Source organism: Mytilus californianus, unplaced genomic scaffold (genome assembly GCF_021869535.1).
Source record: "Mytilus californianus isolate M0D057914Y unplaced genomic scaffold, xbMytCali1.0.p SCAF_13, whole genome shotgun sequence".
NCBI lineage: Eukaryota > Metazoa > Mollusca > Bivalvia > Mytilida > Mytilidae > Mytilus > Mytilus californianus.
In genome coordinates, this window is record NW_026262615.1 from 887,152 (window position 1) to 911,581 (window position 24,430).

The 24,430-nt window shown below is 39.7% G+C and overlaps 1 protein-coding gene across 1 annotated transcript; it reads right to left on the reverse strand.

The window, feature by feature from the left end:
- Window positions 1–315: 315 nt before the first annotated feature.
- On the reverse strand, window positions 316–23,904 carry LOC127723830 (collagen alpha-1(I) chain-like; the record flags this gene model as incomplete). The annotated part of the gene is made up of 15 exons (XM_052230554.1): window positions 23,801–23,904; window positions 19,214–19,245; window positions 14,698–14,773; window positions 13,411–13,431; window positions 6,865–6,906; window positions 5,031–6,233; window positions 4,440–4,559; window positions 3,603–3,695; window positions 3,171–3,263; window positions 2,847–2,912; window positions 2,685–2,750; window positions 1,837–1,913; window positions 1,315–1,377; window positions 950–968; window positions 316–509 (listed from the first exon to the last, which is right to left on the reverse strand). Coding segments are annotated over exons 1-15 (2,250 nt in total), but the record flags the coding sequence as incomplete, so codon positions are not given.
- Window positions 23,905–24,430: the final 526 nt, after the last annotated feature.

The window sequence follows — 24,430 nt, forward strand, 5'->3', positions numbered from 1 at the left end:
AGGGCCAGTATTTCCAGGTGGTCCTCCAGGGGAACTACTTCCAGGTGGTCCTCCAGGGGAACTACTTCCAGGTGGTCCTCCAGGGGAATTACTTCCAGGTGGTCCTCCAGGGGAACTACTTCCAGGTGGTCCTCCAGGGGAACTACTTCCAGGTGTTCCTCCAGGGGAATTACTTCCAGGTGGTCCTCCAGGGCCAGTACTTCCAGGTGGTCCTCCAGGGGAATTACTTCCAGGTGGTATTCCAGGGCCAGTACTTCCAGGTGGTCCTCCAGGGCCAGTACTTCCAGGTGGTCCTCCAGGTGGTGTACTTCCAGGTGATCCTGCAGGGCCAGTATTTCCAGGTGGTCCTCCAGGGGAACTACTTCCAGGTGGTCCTCCAGGGCCAGTACTTCCAGGTGGTCCTCCAGGGCCAGTACTTCCAGGTGGTCCTGCAGGGCCAGTATTGCCAGGTGGTTCTCCAGGGGAGCTACTTCCTGGTGGTCCTGCAGGGCCAGTACTTCCAGGTGGTCCTCCAGGGGAACTACTTCCAGGTGGTCCTCCAGGGGAACTACTTCCAGGTGGTCCTCCAGGGCCAGTACTTCCAGGTGGTCCTCCAGGTGGTGTACTTCCAGGTGGTCCTGCAGGGCCAGTATTTCCAGGTGGTCCTCCAGGGGAACTACTTCCAGGTGGTCCTCCAGGGGAACTACTTCCAGGTGGTCCTCCAGGGGAACTACTTCCAGGTGGTCCTCCAGGGGAACTACTTCCAGGTGGTCCTCCAGGGGAACTACTTCCAGGTGGTCCTCCAGGGGAACTACTTCCAGGTGGTCCTCCAGGGGAACTACTTCCAGGTGTTCCTCCAGGGGAATTACTTCCAGGTGGTCCTCCAGGGGAATTACTTCCAGGTGGTCCTCCAGGGGAATTACTTCCAGGTGGTCCTCCAGGGCCAGTACTTCCAGGTGGTCCTCCAGGCCCAGTACTTCCAGGTGGTCCTGCAGGGCCAGTATTTCCAGGTGGTCCTCCAGGGGAATTACTTCCAGGTGGTCCTCCAGGGCCAGTACTTCCAGGTGGTCCTCCAGGTGGTGTACTTCCAGGTGGTCCTCCAGGTGGTGTACTTCCAGGTGGTCCTCCAGGGGAACTACTTCCAGGTGGTCCTCCAGGGGAACTACTTCCAGGTGGTCCTCCAGGGGAACTACTTCCAGGTGGTCCTCCAGGGGAACTACTTCCAGGTGTTCCTCCAGGGGAATTACTTCCAGGTGGTCCTCCAGGGCCAGTACTTCCAGGTGGTCCTCCAGGGGAATTACTTCCAGGTGGTCCTCCAGGGGAATTACTTCCAGGTGGTCCTCCAGATCCAGTACTTCCAGGTGGTCCTCCAGGGCCAGTACTTCCAGGTGGTCCTCCAGGACCAGTACTTCCAGGTGGTCCTGCAGGGCCAGTATTTCCAGGTGGTCCTCCAGGGGAATTACTTCCAGGTGGTTCTCCAGGGCCAGTACTTCCAGGTGGTCCTCCAGGTGGTGTACTTCCAGGTGGTCCTCCAGGGGAACTACTTCCAGGTGGTCCTCCAGGGGAACTACTTCCAGGTGGTCCTCCAGGGGAACTACTTCCAGGTGGTCCTCCAGGGGAACTACTTCCAGGTGTTCCTCCAGGGGAATTACTTCCAGGTGGTCCTCCAGGGGAATTACTTCCAGGTGGTCCTCCAGGGCCAGTACTTCCAGGTGGTCCTCCAGGTGGTGTACTTCCAGGTGGTCCTGCAGGGCCAGTATTTCCAGGTGGTCCTCCAGGGGAACTACTTCCAGGTGGTCCTCCAGGGCCAGTACTTCCAGGTGGTCCTCCAGGGGGTGTACTTCCAGGTGGTCCTGCAGGGCCAGTATTGCCAGGTGGTCCTCCAGGGGAGCTACTTCCTGGTGGTCCTGCAGGGCCAGTACTTCCAGGTGGTCCTCCAGGGGAACTACTTCCAGGTGGTCCTCCAGGGGAACTACTTCCAGGTGGTCCTCCAGGGGAACTACTTCCAGGTGGTCCTCCAGGGCCAGTACTTCCAGGTGGTCCTCCAGGTGGTGTACTTCCAGGTGGTCCTCCAGGTGGTGTACTTCCAGGTGGTCCTGCAGGGCCAGTATTTCCAGGTGGTCCTCCAGGGGAACTACTTCCAGGTGGTCCTCCAGGGGAACTACTTCCAGGTGGTCCTCCAGGGGAACTACTTCCAGGTGGTCCTCCAGGGGAACTACTTCCAGGTGGTCCTCCAGGGGAACTACTTCCAGGTGGTCCTCCAGGGGAACTACTTCCAGGTGGTCCTCCAGGGGAACTACTTCCAGGTGTTCCTCCAGGGGAATTACTTCCAGGTGGTCCTCCAGGGGAATTACTTCCAGGTGGTCCTCCAGGGGAATTACTTCCAGGTGGTCCTCCAGGGCCAGTACTTCCAGGTGGTCCTCCAGGCCCAGTACTTCCAGGTGGTCCTCCAGGGCCAGTACTTCCAGGTGGTCCTGCAGGGCCAGTATTTCCAGGTGGTCCTCCAGGGGAATTACTTCCAGGTGGTCCTCCAGGGCCAGTACTTCCAGGTGGTCCTCCAGGTGGTGTACTTCCAGGTGGTCCTCCAGGGGAACTACTTCCAGGTGGTCCTCCAGGGGAACTACTTCCAGGTGGTCCTCCAGGGGAACTACTTCCAGGTGGTCCTCCAGGGGAACTACTTCCAGGTGGTCCTCCAGGGGAACTACTTCCAGGTGGTCCTCCAGGGGAACTACTTCCAGGTGTTCCTCCAGGGGAATTACTTCCAGGTGGTCCTCCAGGGCCAGTACTTCCAGGTGGTCCTCCAGGGGAATTACTTCCAGGTGGTCCTCCAGGGCCAGTACTTCCAGGTGGTCCTCCAGGGGGTGTACTTCCAGGTGGTCCTGCAGGGCCAGTATTGCCAGGTGGTCCTCCAGGGGAGCTACTTCCTGGTGGTCCTGCAGGGCCAGTACTTCCAGGTGGTCCTCCAGGGGAACTACTTCCAGGTGGTCCTCCAGGGGAACTACTTCCAGGTGTTCCTCCAGGGGAATTACTTCCAGGTGGTCCTCCAGGGCCAGTACTTCCAGGTGGTCCTCCAGGGGAATTACTTCCAGGTGGTCCTCCAGGGGAATTACTTCCAGGTGGTCCTCCAGATCCAGTACTTCCAGGTGGTCCTCCAGGGCCAGTACTTCCAGGTGGTCCTCCAGGACCAGTACTTCCAGGTGGTCCTGCAGGGCCAGTATTTCCAGGTGGTCCTCCAGGGGAATTACTTCCAGGTGGTTCTCCAGGGCCAGTACTTCCAGGTGGTCCTCCAGGTGGTGTACTTCCAGGTGGTCCTCCAGGGGAACTACTTCCAGGTGGTCCTCCAGGGGAACTACTTCCAGGTGGTCCTCCAGGGGAACTACTTCCAGGTGGTCCTCCAGGGGAACTACTTCCAGGTGTTCCTCCAGGGGAATTACTTCCAGGTGGTCCTCCAGGGGAATTACTTCCAGGTGGTCCTCCAGGGCCAGTACTTCCAGGTGGTCCTCCAGGTGGTGTACTTCCAGGTGGTCCTGCAGGGCCAGTATTTCCAGGTGGTCCTCCAGGGGAACTACTTCCAGGTGGTCCTCCAGGGCCAGTACTTCCAGGTGGTCCTCCAGGGGGTGTACTTCCAGGTGGTCCTGCAGGGCCAGTATTGCCAGGTGGTCCTCCAGGGGAGCTACTTCCTGGTGGTCCTGCAGGGCCAGTACTTCCAGGTGGTCCTCCAGGGGAACTACTTCCAGGTGGTCCTCCAGGGGAACTACTTCCAGGTGGTCCTCCAGGGGAACTACTTCCAGGTGGTCCTCCAGGGCCAGTACTTCCAGGTGGTCCTCCAGGTGGTGTACTTCCAGGTGGTCCTCCAGGTGGTGTACTTCCAGGTGGTCCTGCAGGGCCAGTATTTCCAGGTGGTCCTCCAGGGGAACTACTTCCAGGTGGTCCTCCAGGGGAACTACTTCCAGGTGGTCCTCCAGGGGAACTACTTCCAGGTGGTCCTCCAGGGGAACTACTTCCAGGTGGTCCTCCAGGGGAACTACTTCCAGGTGGTCCTCCAGGGGAACTACTTCCAGGTGTTCCTCCAGGGGAATTACTTCCAGGTGGTCCTCCAGGGGAATTACTTCCAGGTGGTCCTCCAGGGGAATTACTTCCAGGTGGTCCTCCAGGGCCAGTACTTCCAGGTGGTCCTCCAGGCCCAGTACTTCCAGGTGGTCCTCCAGGGCCAGTACTTCCAGGTGGTCCTGCAGGGCCAGTATTTCCAGGTGGTCCTCCAGGGGAATTACTTCCAGGTGGTCCTCCAGGGCCAGTACTTCCAGGTGGTCCTCCAGGTGGTGTACTTCCAGGTGGTCCTCCAGGGGAACTACTTCCAGGTGGTCCTCCAGGGGAACTACTTCCAGGTGGTCCTCCAGGGGAACTACTTCCAGGTGGTCCTCCAGGGGAACTACTTCCAGGTGGTCCTCCAGGGGAACTACTTCCAGGTGGTCCTCCAGGGGAACTACTTCCAGGTGTTCCTCCAGGGGAATTACTTCCAGGTGGTCCTCCAGGGCCAGTACTTCCAGGTGGTCCTGCAGGGGAATTACTTCCAGGTGGTCCTCCAGGGCCAGTACTTCCAGGTGGTCCTCCAGGGGGTGTACTTCCAGGTGGTCCTGCAGGGCCAGTATTGCCAGGTGGTCCTCCAGGGGAGCTACTTCCTGGTGGTCCTGCAGGGCCAGTACTTCCAGGTGGTCCTCCAGGGGAACTACTTCCAGGTGGTCCTCCAGGGGAACTACTTCCAGGTGGTCCTCCAGGGCCAGTACTTCCAGGTGGTCCTCCAGGTGGTGTACTTCCAGGTGGTCCTGCAGGGCCAGTATTTCCAGGTGGTCCTCCAGGGGAACTACTTCCAGGTGGTCCTCCAGGGGAACTACTTCCAGGTGGTCCTCCAGGGGAACTACTTCCAGGTGGTCCTCCAGGGGAACTACTTCCAGGTGGTCCTCCAGGGGAACTACTTCCAGGTGTTCCTCCAGGGGAATTACTTCCAGGTGGTCCTCCAGGGCCAGTACTTCCAGGTGGTCCTCCAGGGGAATTACTTCCAGGTGGTCCTCCAGGGCCAGTATTTCCAGGTGGTCCTCCAGGTGGTGTACTTCCAGGTGGTCCTGCAGGGCCAGTATTTCCAGGTGGTCCTCCAGGGGAACTACTTCCAGGTGGTCCTCCAGGGGAACTACTTCCAGGTGGTCCTCCAGGGGAATTACTTCCAGGTGGTCCTCCAGGGCCCGTACTTTCAGGTGGTCCGGCTGGGACAGTACTTCCAGGTGGTCCGGATGGTCCAGGGCGTCCAATTTCTCCTTGTGGTCCTATGGGACCAGTCGGCCCAGAAGGTCCCGTTTCTCCTTGTGGTCCAGAAGGTCCCGTTTCTCCTTTTAGTCCAGATGGTCCACTCGGACCAGATGGTCCAGATAGCCCAGTTGGCCCAGGTGGTCCCGAAGGTCCTGAAGGTCCACTTGGTCCGGTCGGACCAGATGTTCCAGTTGGTCCAGGAGGACCATTTAGTCCAGAAGATCCAGTAGATCCAGTATCACCTTGCTTACCTCGCATTCCTTTAGGCCCTGACGGACCGCTAGGACCAGCAGGTCCAACAAGTCCAGGCGGCCCAGAAGGTCCTGTGTCCCCAGTCATGCCCTTGGGACCAGAATTTCCACGTTGTCCTTGAGGTCCTGTTGGCCCAGAAGGTCCTGTTTGTCCATTCATTCCTTTTGGTCCAGTTGGTCCAACAGATCCAGCTGCACCTGGAGGTCCAGGTACACCAGGATGCCCAATATTTCCCATTGGTCCAGGTAATCCAATAGGTCCAGATGGTCCAGAATGTCCAGTTGGTCCTGAAAATCCCATTAAACCTCTAGGACCGGGATTTCCAGCTAATCCTTGAGATCCAGGAGGTCCTGTTTCCCCAGTCATGCCTTTTGGACCAGAATTTCCAAGTGGTCCTTTGGGTCCTGCTGGTCCAGAAGGTCCTGTTTGTCCATTCATTCCTTTTGGTCCAGTTGGTCCAACAGATCCAGCTGCACCTGGAGGTCCAGGTACACCAGGATGCCCAATATTTCCCATTGGTCCAGGTAATCCAATAGGTCCAGATGGTCCAGAATGTCCAGTTGGTCCTGAAAATCCCATTAAACCTCTAGGACCGGGATTTCCAGCTAATCCTTGAGATCCAGGAGGTCCTGTTTCCCCAGTCATGCCTTTTGGACCAGAATTTCCAAGTGGTCCTTTGGGTCCTGCTGGCCCAGAAGGTCCTGTTTGTCCATTCATTCCTTTTGGTCCAGTTGGTCCAACAGATCCAGCTGCACCTGGAGGTCCAGGTACACCAGGATGCCCAATATTTCCCATTGGTCCAGGTAATCCAACAGGTCCAGATGGTCCAGAATGTCCAGTTGGTCCAGAAAATCCCATTAAACCTCTAGGACCGTGACTTCCAGTTAACCCTCGAGATCCAGGAGTTCCTCTATATCCCTCGGGTCCGCGAGGTCCTGTTCGTCCAGTATATCCTCTTTTTCCTATAAGATATGAATGAAATGAGCACAATTGACTAGCTATGAATAAAAGGAAATACCGGTTGTTTGTTTTATTTCTATATTTTTTGTCTTTCTTGAAATATCTTTGAATACTTTCATGCATCATTGAAAAAAGTGAAGATAACAAATATGTGCAAAACATCAATCGAAATTGTATGTTATTTTGCTACATGTATAACTCAATATTCATTAAGCAAACGATTTTCTCCGATGATCTTCCAAAAGTTGGACACGGCTGATTTTAAAAAAAATGTTCAGTATAATTTCTAAGAGTTAATTCTAATCCGAGATATATAATTTGAATCACGTTATACATAAAATCTATTTCAGATCTATCATATTGATGTCTTACCTTCTGGTCCAGGTGGTCCAGGTGGTCCAGGTAGTCCTATTTCTAAAAGTAGACAATTGTTCTATCAGTTTTATATTTTTCTTTTCTTTCTTTAATTGAAATTGTAATATATAATGTTTTCAAATTTCTACCTTCCTGGCTATTTTTGTATGTGCCAGTTCTTATGATCATGTTATCCGTGTTTATATAAAATTCATCATTGATGATATAAAAGTAAAATAACAAAAATACCGATCTCCAATGAAAATTCGAAACGGAAAGTTTCTTATTCAATAGCAAAGTCAATAGCACAAACACATCAAACGAATGGAAAACAACTGCCATAATCCTGACTTGGTACAGGCATTTCCTTATGTAAAAAATGGTGGATTAAACCTGGGTTTGTAGCTAGCTAAACCTCTCACTTGTATGTCAGTCGCATAAAATTACACTATATTGACAACAATGAGTGAGCAAGACAAACAGACATACTAGATAAAAATGTCAAAAATTGGGATACAGCAGTCATTGTTGTGTTATAATATTAAACACTGAACAAACTATGTCAACAAAGACAAAAAAATGTTGATTAACAACGTCAGTACCTAGAATCTATACTTCAAGAATATATGTATTATTTGTGAAGTTCACACGAAACATTCATGAACAAGGTCTTGGTATCGATTAACTTTTTTAGAAAAAGGACGAGACATTCTTTGACATAACCGTGGTTCATAAACTTTCTGCTCAGACACTTGTGACATTTTATAAAGTCTGAGTAGAGCTGCAAGCTCTTGAATACCGAATGAGTAAGAAAATGTATATCCCATATGCAGGTAAAGTTGGTATATTGCTGCTAAGGTGGCAAAAATTTATAATTTCAAAATTCATTCGTCTTGTTTGTCATACTCTGGTACTGAGATGACCCCTTATATCAAATTTGAGGTATAAGACTTAAATGAGGTTGGAGAAACCGTTTCTGTTGTTTCCTTAATTTCTAGTTCTGGAAGATATATTAATATGGAACCCAATCAGAAAAGTTTGGATTGTTGATGGAAAGAACATCATCAATATATCTTCATGTGAAATTAAATGATCTGGCTTCTTTGATCTTCTTGTTTTTGACATGTGTCTGAAACAACTCCAACTCATATAAAGATAAGAAATTGTCGGCAAGGAGAGGCACACAATTCGTTGAAAATTTCTACCTCCAAATTCAACAATAAGAAACTCCAGCATACTGATCACTTGTTCCACGTTTTGACATGTTTTACCTTTTTGTTCACTATTAACAAAATATGCCATATGGTATCTTAAAGCAATAAATTTATAGCGTATGATACCATTTGTAAATTGAAAAGAATTGTGGATTATTTCCTTTAGAAGATTTTTCAATTTCAGATGGGGAATGGAGGTACAAAGGGTTTTGATAAAATTAATTTAAAAGAAAGATCGATATTCAAAAGTATCCAGAGGTTCTTTGGAATTTTGTTATATCCTTATATGGTTAATACCACTACTCGAGTATACAGTTTCACAGTATTTCTGAAGACCTTCTTTCGCTGCGGACAAAATTTTTGTCAATCCAATGGACAATTCCTTCGTACAACATGCAGATGAGCTGACAATGTACCGTTGTTTGTACGGAATATTGTAAAGCTTACGTATTCAATACAAACAAGGTAAGTCCTCAGATTTGCTGTCTCATCCTTGTCAAATGATATGTTTTTGTATGTGGTATTACCTGAGTGCTCATTTATTTCAAAGTCTTTTAAAAGTACTCGTAGTAGTACGATTAACAAACAAAATCAATATTAAGTGAAGCTTTGTTCGCAGGAACAACAACAAATTCATCGTAAAGAGATAATAGACATTTCACAGCTTCTTTGTCTCTGAATACGGACTTTGGTCGATCATTCACACAATTTTTCAACTTTTGGACTCGAAGTTTTATCATAGACCTAATTGCTTTAACCCATTCTTACAATGTTTCTAGTTCCATTTCTTCACATTTAGCCCGTTCTCTGGCGTAGTCCTCAATAGAATCTTTAATCATTTTGAAGTTATGGTTCCAATTGAAGGGTTGGGGTTTTCTTAACTTAGGACCTTAATGTGTTTCTGCTGTCAAGACTTAGACATAACAATGCTCTGGTAAACCTTTTTTGTAATTGTTTGCTTGGAATTAAACGGAGGATATACATACATGTAGGATATATATACATACATTTAGACCCCTCTAACAAGAAATTTGTTTTGCATGCACACGTATAAAAATTGCGGTTTGTATCCAACGCAATCATAGGTTTGAACGTTGTTTTCAATTTAGACTGTTATATTTTTTCGTTTGGGCTTGTATTATATTTGCCCTCGGGTTTATATGATCCGTTCAATCTATTTTGACTCCTCAAAATTCAAGAGTCTATCCTAAATAAATGTAAATTGTATGGCTTTCCAAATACCGTTTCGATTCCTAACATCACTGAAGAGACATTAATTGTCGAAATCCGGATATGGTGTACAAAAACCTTTGCACCTTTTGTTTGCGGTATACCATCTTTTCCGCAAGTTTATTGTTTTCTGTTTAGTATTTAATCTATAATTAAGATCCATTTATTACATCGGTGATCCGTTTATTTGGCAATCGCCATTGGCAGTCAGCAGGGTGTAAGACCATTTGTTGTTCGACCTGTAAGTCAAATGCGTTTTGTTAAAATATACTTTTTAACTTTTTTGGTCTTTTGGAAAATGTTGTTTGTTCTGTATTTAGACCCCTCTAACAAGAAATTTGTTTTGCATGTACACGTATAGAAAATTGCGGTTTTTATCCAACACAATCATAGGTTTGAACGTTGTTGTCAATTTAGACTGTTATATTTTTTCGTTTGGGCTTGTATTATATTTGCCTTCGGGTTTATATGATCCGTTCATCCTATTTTGACTCCTTAAAATTCAAGAGTCTATCCTAAATTGAGGTAAATAGTATGGCTTTCCAAATACCGTTTCGATTCCTAACATCACTGAAGAGACATCAATTGTCGAAATCCGGAAATGGTGTACAAAAATCTTTGCACCTTTTATTTGCGGTATACCATCTTCTCCGCAAGTTTATTGTTTTCTGTTTAGTATTAAATCTATAATTAAGATCCATTTATTACATCGTTGATCCGTTTATTTGGCAATCACCAATGGCAGTCAGCAGGGTTTAAGAACATTTCTTGTTCTACCTGTTAGTCAAATGCGTTTTGTTAAAATATACTTTTTAGCTTTTTTGGTCTTTTGGAAAATGTTGTTTGTTCTGTATTTAGACCCCTCTAACAAGAAATTTGTTTTGCATGTACACGTATAAAAATTGCGGTTTTTATCCAACGCAATCATAGGTTTGAACGTTGTTTTCAATTGAGACGGTCATACATATAGATATGACATCCTTCACAAAAAAGAAGACGACGTGAGACATATATACTTGTGAGTCAACATGATTGTCAGGGTAGGAATTGTTTATTTTTTCAGTTTTTAAATAAGTTTTCTCTTTTCGATTGTTTAGGTAATGTTTCACTATTATCCTCTCTTCTTTGTATTTTAGCAAGCAGTCATCTTTATCCTTAATGTTTTATTGTTAATTTTTCTGTAGATTTGAATAATGATTCTCTATTCTGTAAACCTTTCAATACCCGCCCACATTGGGTCGTGAAACGATTTGCGCTATATATCCTCCTGGCACTACTAATGACTTCTCCAAATCATAAGCACTTAAAAACCATCTTAATACATTGATCACTAAATATTATTACTACCAAAACGAATCAAAAATGTCATTGATCACTCCAAATTATTCGTACTTAAATCTTTTTAAGGATCATTGCTTAAAATTTGGCGCTGTCATTGACCACTCCATATTATAAGTACTAAAACGCATCATAGATAACACTGACCACTCACTATTAAAAGTAAAAAACACATCATATATAACATTGACCACTCCATATTATTAGTACTAGAACGCATTTTAGATAACACTGACCACTCACTGTAATGAGTACAAAAACACATCAAAGATACCATTGACCACTCCATATTCTAAGTAAGAGAACACATCATAGATAGCACTGACCACTCACTATTGTAATTACAAAAAACGCATCAAAGATACCATTGACCACTCCATATTATTAGTACTAGAACGCATCATATATAACATTGACCTATCACTATTAAAAGTAAAAAAAACGAACCAAGGATACCATTTGCCACTTTATAGTATTAGTACTAGAACACATCATAGATAACACTGACCACTACATATTATAAGTAATAGAACACATCATAGAAAGCACTGACCACACACTATTGTAATTACAAAAATACATCAAACATACCATTGACCACTCCATATTATTTGTACTAGAACACATCATAGATAACATTGACCACTCACTATTAAAAGTAAAAAAACCATTCAAGGATACCATTTGCCCCTCTATAGTATAAGGCCTAGAACACATCATAGATAACACTGACCACACACTATTATAAGTACAAAAACACATCAAAGATAACATTGACCATTCCATATTATAAGTAATAGAACACATCATAGATAGCACTGACCACTCACTATTCGAAGTACGTACAAAAACAGATCAAAGATACCATTGACCACTCCATACTATTAGTATTAGAACGCATCATAGATAACACTAACCACTCACTATTAAAAGTAAAAAAACACATCAAGGATACCATTTGCAACTCTATATATTAGTACTAGAACGTATCATAGATAACACTGACCACTCACAATCATAAGTACAAAAGCACATCAAAGATACCATTGACCACTCTATAGTATAAGTACTAGAACGCATCATAGATAACACTGACCACTCACTATTATAAGTACAAAAAAACATCAAAGATCACCATTGACCACTCCACATTTTTAGTACTATAAGGCATCATATATAGCACAGACCACTCACAACTATAAGTACAAAAACAAATAAAAAAAACTAGTGACCACTACATATTTTTAGTACTAGTACGCATCATAGATAACGCGGAGCACTCAATATTAAATGTAAAAAAAACACATCATAGATGACATTGACCACTCCGTATTATTAGTACTAGAACGCATCAATCATAGATAACACTGACCACTCACTTTTATAAGTACAAATACACATCAAAGATACCATTGGCCACTCTTTATTATTATTACTAGAACGCATCATATATAACACTGACCATTAGCTATTATAAGTAACAAAAACACATCAAAGATAACATTGACCACTCCACATTATTAAAACTAAAACGCATCAAATGTTAAGAAGAGTCCTTAAGCTGTGATGTGCTTGTGAAAAGATTGTTTATTATATGACTCTCTTTGGAGCACACGGACTAGAATGCAGACGATTTCATAATTTCGTTCTTACAAATTTCCCTGTAGTATTTTCGTTATACCACAACCACATTGTTGGCTGTTTAGTCAATGTCAGCCGGTAGAAACACAAATCGCTTTGCGAGTAATTAAAGTTTGTTTTTTATTCTATGCATTCTATAAATAGGCGTAATACATGCAGTGTGTTTTCTTTTATCTATTTCTAAGTCACTTACAAAATGTAATATATCCACAACTTTCATAAAATTGAGAATGGAAATGGGGAATATGTTAAAGAGACAACAACCCGGCAAAAGAGCAGATAACAGCCGAAGGCCACCAATGGGTCTACAACGCAGCGAGAAAATCCCGCACCCGGAGGTGGTCCTCAGCTGGCACCTAAATAAAAATGTGTACTAGTTCAGTGAAAATGGACGTCATACTAAACTCCTAAACATATAAACATATAAATGAACTAAAATTAAAAAACTAACAAGACTAACAAAGGCCAGAGGCTCCTGACTTGTACATATATTTGAAAAACAATCAAGATATTTTTTATCGGATATTTTCCGTTTACACCAATTTTTGCAGTTCGATGAAATATCGTTTTTTATGACCCGAAGACAATGTTTCCAATCTATTGTGGATGAAAGATGATATTTTGGTCCTTTCCAAAACAATTTTAACCTCTCGATTTTATACGATATTGAGGTTCCCCGTAGTAACATAAACATAGGGATCATTTCCAAAATTCGACGATTCACAGTCTCATGTTAGATGAGTATTATTTTCTACACTGACGTCTAATGTTTCTGACTATCATTTAAAATAAACTTTTGCTGAGCATTGTTGTATGTAAACAAAATAATAGGTGGTTCTGTGTTATCAAAAAAGGGAGGTATACAGTTTTGAATAGTAGAGTCATTAAATATACTAGCCAATCACAGCCTTTTGGTGAACGCTTCTGTAAACAATACAAAGAACGCATTAGATTTTGAAACGGCCAATCAATTTCTATTTTAGCATTGTATGTAAATGAACTAATGATGTTATAAGAACTCTTCAATCAATTTCTATTTTAGCATTGTATGTATGTGAACTAAAGGTGAAATAAGAACTCAACAATCAATTTCTATTTTAGCATTGTATGTATGTGAACTAAAGGTGTAATAAGAACTCACCAACGACTTCATAAGGTTCATCTGTAAGAATAAAAACAATTTACCTTCCTGTTTGTATATCAGGTTTTTCATCGGAAATCAAGTTACTTTTTTATACATATCTGTTTGATTTTAATATTTATACATTCTATCACATAAGCCTTAATTGCAAACATCGGCGGTTGCAGTTTTCTTAATTTGCAGATGTATTTCTACTTGTATATATGTGATATATAGTTGATTGTTGTTTATTTTTTTCTGTAAAGAATGGTCGTCCAAGATGATAGGCGGGGATTTTGGACTGCCATTAGAAATCGATTATGCTAAAAGGATCAATTGCATGCACCATTTTAGAATCGTGATTCATTCGGTCAATTCAATATGATCGGGAAAAAATTATATGAACACGTGATTTGGACACTGAATTTGATTGCATGCAATATACAAATACGCATTTGAAAATTCATTCGTTATTTAATTATACAAAACCGAGAGAAAAAAATCGCATACAAAAACATCGCAAAAGCAGGTGCCTGGAAATGATAAGCGACTCCAATCAAATAAATACATATAAGCAAAAAGCAACGCATTCTAAATATACATATATATAATATCAAACATTACATAGAAAACAAAATGCTGACCCCCACCATAAAACTGGGTAGATCTTAGGTACTCCAGAAATGTTTCAATATGGTCCGACAAACCACAAAATGGTTATAAAAACACGTGCAATACACATTATTTCATACAATTACACTTAACCTTGTGGTACGTTCAAAATTCTACAGTAATTCTTTACAATTATATACATGTATTAACATATTTTTAATTATTAAAATTTTTATGATGTTATATCATAGAATTTCGGCAGTTAAAACTCGAGGTTGATTTCATATACTACTGTTATGAATAGTGCATGAACACTTGACACTTTGACAAAAGTAAAGATCACACACAGATAAATAAACTCATCATAGATACCAGGTTTGAAAATTTGTATTCGAGCCAGACGCGCTTTTCGTCTACAAAAGACTCATCAGTGACGCTCGAATCAAAAAAGGTTAAAAAGGCCAAATAAAGTACGAAGTTGAAGAGCATTGAGGACAAAAAATTCCTAAAAGTTTTGCCAAATACAAAATGTGTTCTTTCAGCTAGCGTTACATTTTCAATGATAACATATGTCCCTCAAATATGGGAACAGCTCGTAAAAATGGATCTCAGATTACAGGGCCACATAGGGAACAGATTACAGGGCCACATAGGGAATTTGTAAATAGATTATTGTATAGAAACAAATTGATTTACCTTGGTTATGTCCTTGTTGATGGTCGACATAATAATCTGTGTAGTCGATATTATATCTTTTTACACGATCTACAATCTGTATTTGAATATTACATATATTTTAGATAGCATTATTCACAATTAATCCTTCTTCTGTAAACTGAAGATCTCCTCTAGTTAGCTGTTCTTTCGAATTAAATGTTATTCTAGAATGTTTAGCAAATTGATACTAAAATAATTAAAACTAGGCGTCAGAGTTACTGTGAAACTACCCAGTACTCTAGGTGGTGGTGTGAATAAATGTGGATACTAAAATAATTAAAACCCGGTATCGGAGTTACTGTGAAACTACTTAGTACTCTAGTGGCGGTATGAATAAATGTGGATTCTAAAATAATTAAAACCAGGCATCAGAGTTAATGTGAAACTACCTAGTACTCTAGGCGGTGGTATGAATAAATGTGGATTCTAAAATAATTAAAACCAGGCATCAGAGTTTATGTGAAACTACCTAGTACTCTAGCGGCGGTGTGAATCAGATGTGGGTACTAAAATAATCAAAACCAGGCATCAGAGTTAATGTGAAACTACCTAGTACTCTAGCGGCGGTGTGAATCAGATGTGGGTACTAAAATAATCAAAACCAGGCATCAGAGTTAATGTGAAACTACCTAGTACTCTAGCGGCGGTGTGAATCAGATGTGGGTACTAAAATAATCAAAACCAGGCATCAGAGTTAATGTGAAACTACCTAGTACTCTAGCGGCGGTGTGAATCAGATGTGGGTACTAAAATAATCAAAACCAGGCATCAGAGTTAATGTGAAACTACCTAGTACTCTAGCGGCGGTGTGAATCAGATGTGGGTACTAAAATAATCAAAACCAGGCATCAGAGTTAATGTGAAACTACCTAGTACTCTAGCGGCGGTGTGAATCAGATGTGGGTACTAAAATAATCAAAACCAGGCATCAGAGTTAATGTGAAACTACCTAGTACTCTAGCGGCGGTGTGAATCAGATGTGGGTACTAAAATAATCAAAACCAGGCATCAGCGTTAATGTGAAACTACCTAGTACTCTAGCGGCGGTGTGAATCAGATGTGGGTACTAAAATAATCAAAACCAGGCATCAGAGTTAATGTGAAACTACCTAGTACTCTAGCGGCGGTGTGAATCAGATGTGGGTACTAAAATAATCAAAACCAGGCATCAGAGTTAATGTGAAACTACCTAGTACTCTAGAGGCGGTGTGAATCAGATGTGGGTACTAAAATAATCAAAACCAGGCATCAGAGTTAATGTGAAACTACCTAGTACTCTAGCGGCGGTGTGAATCAGATGTGGGTACTAAAATAATTAAAACCAGGCATCAGAGTTAATGTGAAACTACCTAGTACTCTAGCGGCGGTGTGAATCAGATGTGGGTACTAAAATAATCAAAACCAGGCATCAGAGTTAATGTGAAACTACCTAGTACTCTAGGCGGTGGTATGAATAAATGTGGATTCTAAAATAATTAAAACCAGGCATCAGAGTTAATGTGAAACTACCTAGTACTCTAGCGGCGGTGTGAATCAGATGTGGGTACTAAAATAATTAAAACCAGGCATCAGAGTTAATGTGAAACTACCTAGTACTCTAGCGGCGGTGTGAATCAGATATGGATTCTAAAATAATTAAAACCAGGCATCAGAGTTAATGTGAAACTACCTAGTACTCTAGCGGCGGTGTGAATCAGATGTGGGTACTAAAATAATTAAAACCAGGCATCAGAGTTAATGTGAAACTACCTAGTACTCTAGCGGCGGTGTGAATCAGATGTGGATTCTAAAATAATTAAAACCAGGCATCAGAGTTAATGTGAAACTACCTAGTACTCTAGCGGCGGTGTGAATCAGATGTGGGTACTAAAATAACTAAAACCAGGCATCAGAGTTAATGTGAAACTACCTAGTACTCTAGCGGCGGTGTGAATCAGATGTGGATTCTAAAATAATTAAAACCAGGCATCAGAGTTAATGTGAAACTACCTAGTACTCTAGCGGCGGTGTGAATCAGATGTGGGTACTAAAATAATTAAAACCAGGCATCAGAGTTAATGTGAAACTACCTAGTACTCTAGCGGCGGTGTGAATCAGATGTGGGTACTAAAATAATTAAAACCAGGCATCAGAGTTAATGTGAAACTACCTAGTACTCTAGCGGCGGTGTGAATCAGATGTGGGTATTAAAATAATTAAAACCAGGCATCAGAGTTAATGTGAAACTACCTAGTACTCTAGCGGCGGTGTGAATCAGATGTGGGTACTAAAATAATTAAAACCAGGCTTCAATATTTTCAACAGTATAATCAGATGCCTTAATCTCCGGCGCAGAGATCATATCCGTTCCGTTCAATACTTCGTAACACTACACTCAATATGACCTCGTCATATTAAGTGTAGTATTGCGGAGCATGTACGGAACGGATATGAACTCTGTGCCGGAGATTGCAGATGCCTATCATGATTCACCACTTCGGAATCTAAAGGTTTGTAGGTCATTACATTGATCATAACCAAGCATGAACGTTACATTACATTGATCATAACCAAGCATGAAAGTTACATTACATTGATCATAACCAAGCATGAAAGTTACATTACATTGATCATAACCAAGCATGAGAGTTACATTACATTGATCATAACCAAGCATGAAAGTTACATTACATTGATCATAACCAAGCATGAAAGTTACATTACATTGATCATAACCAAGCATGAAAGTTACATTACATTGATCATAACCAAGCATGAAAGTTACATTGCATTGATCATAACCAAGCATGAAAGTTACATTACATTGATCATAACCAAGCATGAAAGTTACATTACATTGATTAGATGTCTTTTATTTATGCCGTTGTTAGCTTACCAAATGTTTTGATGTACAGTTTTACAAACAAAAACGGTAAATTGAACGATAATGTTGTTAAATGAATATTGCATTGCAATTTACTATAATCAAGTTGAGATTTTTCTTCTTTAACGTTTCAATTATTTAATTGGATGTAATGCACAATGTGCTATTTGCAAGTTTTCTGTTAGAGCAACTTGATGTTTTCATATTGTGTAAGGCTGCGATATTATCATAATCACCCATTTTATAATTTTAACTTTTCAAACTCCATCTCATTTTTTTCAAGTGTTCTTGGAATGTAATTTTTTTTCTGTTCGTAGAGATCGTCCGAAAAAACATTTTTAACAACCATCACGAAAATAAGAATGAACTGAACTTAAGAAAAGGGTTAAGCTTCTAAAATCTTTTCTTACAATGTATGTAATTTTCTAGGATAAATATTTTTTTCTTCGTAAAAATTTAATCCCATACTGTCATTATGGAAGCAGGATACCCGTTAAACTATATTGGTTTTTGTATATGTATGTATGCTACGTTTAAGCGACCTTTCATTAGATGCACCACCATGAGTTATGGTGTAAAGAACGACATTTAGCGCACTGTATCGGCACAAATTTAATGTGAGCATTGGCCTACCCAGTTCTCCAGCCTAGCCGTGACGGGACTTACTTCCAGAAAGTTAACCTTCCCCAAAACATAAATAAATATAATGCAATAAAACATACGAACACACCCACTCGCCTGATTTTCTCATCCTCACAATATAAAACGTGCAAAATATGTACAAAATGAGAAATATGGTCACCCCGGATGCCGCCCAAATGCCGGGAAACCGGTAAGGACATACTTGAATTCCAAACCCATACCGCTAAATGCCCAGCTGTATTATTTGTAGAGGAAAGCCGATAATCCTTCGATACAGGATCTCGGAAAGAAACTACCGATCAATAAGGGGAACAGCTAAATCAATCAGACATCAAATAGATTGGTCTGATAGTTTCCCACAGAGAAACTACTAATGCCATCTGACCACATGTCTCAAACGAACCTGAAAAGATCTGCAGAAACTTTCCTCAAAAAAAACAATAATAATCTAAAACTTAAAATATGCGATGTAAGGATAATACAATTATCCATGAAACCATTTTGACGAAACACTTTCAATGATGTTAAAGGATTCTCTGCAAAAACTTTCTTGTCCGCTCTCATCGGCATGCTTTATTTATATTTGTGTGCATCTTTTATTTTCTACTCAGGACATAAAATACATTAGCTGTATTTGGCAAAACCTTTCGGAATCCTATGCCATTCATGCTGTTCAACTTTGTACTTTTGTAGGCTTTAAACTTTTTTATTTGAACGTTACTGGTTAGTCATTTGTAGACGAAACGTGTGACTGGTGTTAAAAGTTATAAGCCTAGTATCTTTGTTGATTGTTTAGTAAAACCGTTAAATGCAGAATGTATGTATTTATGTATCAATTGTATTGCTTTCATTACATATCAGATTCAGTTTCTCTCGAGTGAAATCGTATTCAAGCGTTCAGGACCAAAACGAGTTGGTATCGCTTGACAACAGAAAAGACAAATGTATATGTTTAAGAAAAAAACACGATTAACTACGAAAAGACCAAACCTCATTTGCAACTTGTTGTCCGGAAAGTTTGCCTGTAAAAATAAAAGATGACATGATATAAATTAAAACCCTAAATATAAAATAAATATAAAAAAAAAGGTAAAATCACAAAAATACCGAACTCTGAGGAAAATTCAATCGGAAAGTCCCTAATCGCATGGCAAAATCAAATGACAAAACACATCAAACGAATGGACAACAACTGTCATATTCCTGACTTGGTACAGGCATTTTCAAATGTAGAAAATGGTGGATTGAACCTGGTTTTATAGCGCTAAACCTCTCACTTGTACGACAGTCTTATCAAATTCCGTTATATTTACAACGATGCGTCAATCTGTTTATTATTTGTTATAGAATAGAAAATTGAAACGGAGAATGTGTCAAAGAGACAACAACTCGACAAAGAGCAGAAAACAGCTCAAAGCTTAATTATTTGTAAGCATGTACACTACACGTCTTTTTGGAATAACCGAGATCAGGTAAGCAGTGACCAAAAGATAAAAGAGCTAGCATGTTTTAACACGATAAACAACATTACAGAAATGATCCAAATTGAAAAACCAACACAGTTTAAGGTCAACTTTACCTGAGGACGTTTGGATTTAAGTTGCAGCACAATTTTATAAATATTATGAAAACGGAAATTTACCAATAACATATATCGCTTAATCAGAAGGTACCCTCGCTGACTGTTAGACCTACAGCAGAACAATTGTTATTCCAAATATCCTCAATGGTATCTCGGTATGTATTGTAAAAATGTATGTATAAATTTTCAAGAACAACTATTGCATAATCTTTGTAAAACGTCACCAGCGTCTGAGCAGAAAGTTGATGCACCAGGGGTATGTCAAAGAACGTCTCGTCCTTTTTCTAAAAAAGGTTCATCGGAAGGAACCAAGACCTTGTTGATAAATATTCCGTATCAACTTCACAAATAATACATGATGGTCTTGAAGTATAGATTCTGCATACTGACGTTGTTTATCATCTTAACAACGTGTAATATTGTTCTTTCATTTGTCTTTGTTCTATTATTAATATTACTTTTACTGTTTGGTTTGTTTTCTGTGATATCCATTTGACGTGGCTAGGTACTTATACATTCCGTCAATGTGTTTGTATTATCTTTCATTTTTGCTGGTGTGTTTTGTATATGCGACTTTTTGTGTTTCTGTAGTTCTTATAACGTGACTCTGTACTTTAAAAGATCCCGTCATTATGTTATTGTTCTATTATATGTCATTGTATTATTGTTCTATTGAAAATTTGAAAATACTTTGAACGACAAACGACAAATTTATTTTACTCCTGTAGTGGTATTAACCATATGTGGATTCTTAAAAATTCTAAAGAACTTCTGGACAATTTTAAATCTCGGTCTATTTCTGAAATTAATTCTAACATAACTTTTGATTTTTTAACCCTGTATACCAACATTGCACATGTGAAATTATAAAATTGTTTTGAATAATCATTGAATGACAAAATTTCTTCTTATGTGACGTTTACATTTTCTGACGTCAGACACGCGAAGCAATGAAAGAGGGACGAAAGATACCAGAGGGACAGTCAAACTCATAGATCGAAAACAAACTGACAACGTCATGGCCAAAAATAAAAAGACAATCAGACAAATAATAGTACAGATGACACAACATAGAAAACAAAAGACTAAGCAACACGAACCCCACCAAAAACGGAGTGATCAGTTGAATTAATATGTTGTGCGACAGAATGCGATTTTTTTCTACGAATGAATTTAAAAGAAATATTTGATAAAGCGTATCGTCAGTCTCCCCTACGTATATAAATTTATGACAATATTTACTTTATATTAAATATATGAAAATATTGAAATTGATAAATTCATAATTAATAATTGTTTGCGATGCTTTACAATCACGAATATTTCAACGTGAAAGACATCCCAAAAATCAAAACTCGCATACTTGTATTAAATTTTGTGTATGCAGCGTTTCCGAAAATTAAAATGATTTATCTCGCGTGTTTGTCCATTGTACAACAGTTGTAAATAACAGCATTCAATCATTATTGAATTCACAGTTTGAATAGAGAGTTTTAACTTGGAGAAACAAATCTTTTTTCAAATTATTCAAATGAATTAAACTTGTTTATGGTTTCATTATATTGACGATATTCCTGTTTAAAAGGTTAACGTTAAAAGGATAAATGTATACATGTACATATTTGCAAAGATAAAAGTAAAAATAAAGAGATATATATACAAGTCACAAAAATGGTCATAATTTAATTTTGGACCTGCGTGTATGCAATTTTCAATAAAGATATTATTCATCGAAAGAATCTAAAAAATAATTATCAGACATGAATGTAAATTCAATTTTTTGCCGTTTCCCCGGTTCGAAACATTGATTTATGATTAGACAGCAAACTTTTGATTGTGATATTTGCCTAACTACATAATCGAACGTTATTATTGTCTCTATTAATATTCATACTCAAATCTAAACTTGTCTTGAGTTGAGTGTAACACCATTTAAAACTATTCAACTAAAAAATTCATTTGATTTTTTTTTTTATATAAACTTATATATGTTTCATTCGAATTGTGAATTAAAAAATCAAATACAAAGTTCTTTGTTTTTTATAAACCCAAAATAAGTAGATATTAAGCAAATAAAATATTTGTTTCATATGTTTGTGTCATTCAATTAATTTGAAAAACAATATTTTGTCATATCGGGGCCGTTTATAGCTAACTGTACAATATGGTCTTTTGTCATTGTTGAAGGCCGTATGGTGATATAAAGTTGTTGCTAAAATACACGTCGTTTGTATTTTATTGTTGTCTCAATGGCAATCATGCCACATCTCCTTAGTTTGTATAAAAAGAATCTTCCTCACAATCTTATATTAACATTGAGATTAAGTTTTAAAACTTTTGCATGTACGTTAATGAATTAAAAAAAAGATATAGGATTTGTCGTTATTGAAACTCATTAATGTTTAAATTGTTTAATGTTTCATCAAATTTTATAATGACAGGGTTTAGTAATACAAATAAATAGAAAGTAATAGAAAATGAAAGGATATGGAGTAAATGTACATGGGACAAAATCGCACAAAATACATAGAAAACATAGAAAATTATCAATGAACAGGGCTTTTATTCCTGTTCTTCATCTTGACAGTTGATGTAGGGTCTTCAACAATGAACGAATCATTCATACCCTACAACAAGGTCAAGACGGCCCCTAGCGTCGACTTAAGCGGTACTATTGATAAAAATAAATCACAGTTCACCTTCTTTCTCCCACCCGTCTCGGAACGCAAACTTGTGCGATGCTTGTGTACGACGGTTCTCCAGTCGAAAGCTCTAGGGATACAAGAAAAGTGTAGTAATTGTGAAAGACATCGATCGCCGCTAAAATATGCCTTGAAGTAACACATCTCGGGTGCGGTCAATGAATTACATAATTTATAATTACGGGCGAGGTTTTTCAACATATATTTGTCATACGTTGCCCAACAAAAGACCAATAATTTCGAAACAACAAATGATAGACAATACATATAAAACTAAAAAACAAATGATAGACAGCACGGGCACATCGAAATATATGTAAGAAAACCTAGCAGTTTAAAATAGTATGAAAGGGCAATATACAAAACAGATGACCAGACCAGTATTTTGAAGAAATTTAACCAAACATGAAATTTTGACGGTGTATTAATTTGAGAAATTCTCACATGAACAAGCACACCATAACTGTAAATATTATAAGAGCATACACCTCAAGCACGGGGAAACGTTCTACTGCCTCCACACAGCACTAGAGAAAAACTGTAGAATCAATAGAAAATGAAAGGATATGGAGTAAATGTACATGGGACAAAATCGCACACAATACATAGAAAACATAGAAAATTATCAATGAACAGGGCTTTTATTCCTGTTCTTCATCTTGACAGTTGATGTAGGGTCTTCAACAATGAACGAATCATTCATACCCTACAACAAGGTCAAGACAGCCCTTAGCGTCGACTTAAGCGGTACAAAAGATAAAAATAAACCACAGTTCACCTTCTTGCTCCTCACCCGCCTCGGAGTAACAATGCTTAACGGGTGCTACATGTGGAATAGGATATAATTACCCTTCCTCAACACCTGAGATCGCCCCTGGTTTTTGGTAGGGTTCGAGTTGCTCTGTCTTTAGTTTACTATGTTGTGTTTTGTATACTGTTGTTTGTCGTTTTGTTTTTATTTTATTTCCCATGGCGATGTCAATTTATTTTCGACTGATGAGTTTGAATTTCCTTTTAGTATCTTTCGCCTATCTTTTTCATTGATACAGATAAAAGGCCTTGTTTTTATATATATATATATATAAGAAGTGAAAAATATCAAAGGTAGAATCAAAACACATAAGACAAAATCATGTCAAAAAGCGACAAACGACAAAAAGTCAAACAATAGTCTACTTAACACTACATAAAAAACTAAAGGCTGAGAAAGACCGAGTAAATCTCAGAAACTCGACTTAAATATTTGATGATATGACATGAAAGTTTGATATATATAGAAAGGTTAGAACTTACCGAGTATCTTTTCCGTATATCTAGCATCAGATTGAAGAACAACTAGCGCTACTAGCCAATACCATAGGCCCATATATATTAACATCTTTCAACGTGACTTCGTTCAATGCAGAATACTTCTAAATGATCAGTTTGAATGCTGCAATTTATTAATAAGATTCTTTTGTAAAACATTTATCCTTTTCAAATAAAAGAATTTTTATATTTTAAGCAACATGTTTCTCTTTGATTATTTAATAAGAACACATTTTTCTCAATTTGATTTTCGTTTAATAATATTAAATGAATTATACACAGCATTTAAACATATAAAATGCATTGCCGCGACCATTATAACAAAGTAAACAAGCAAATCAAAAGGTACAACATTAAAAATTAAAGCATCAAAGTAAACAAAAAAAAAATCAAAAGGTACAACATTAAAAATTAAAGCATCAAAGAGAAACGAAGGCAGTCTGATAAGTGTAAATGCTTTATTGTTGTTACTTTTGATTTGGTCAAGAGGGTTCATTTGTTACAATATAAGTATTCAAACTGAAGTTTGATATTTGATTTATTGCTTGTCCTACACTTTACATTAGTGGGTGCAGACATTCATGTATTCATTTATTTTTCTTTTAATATTTTTCA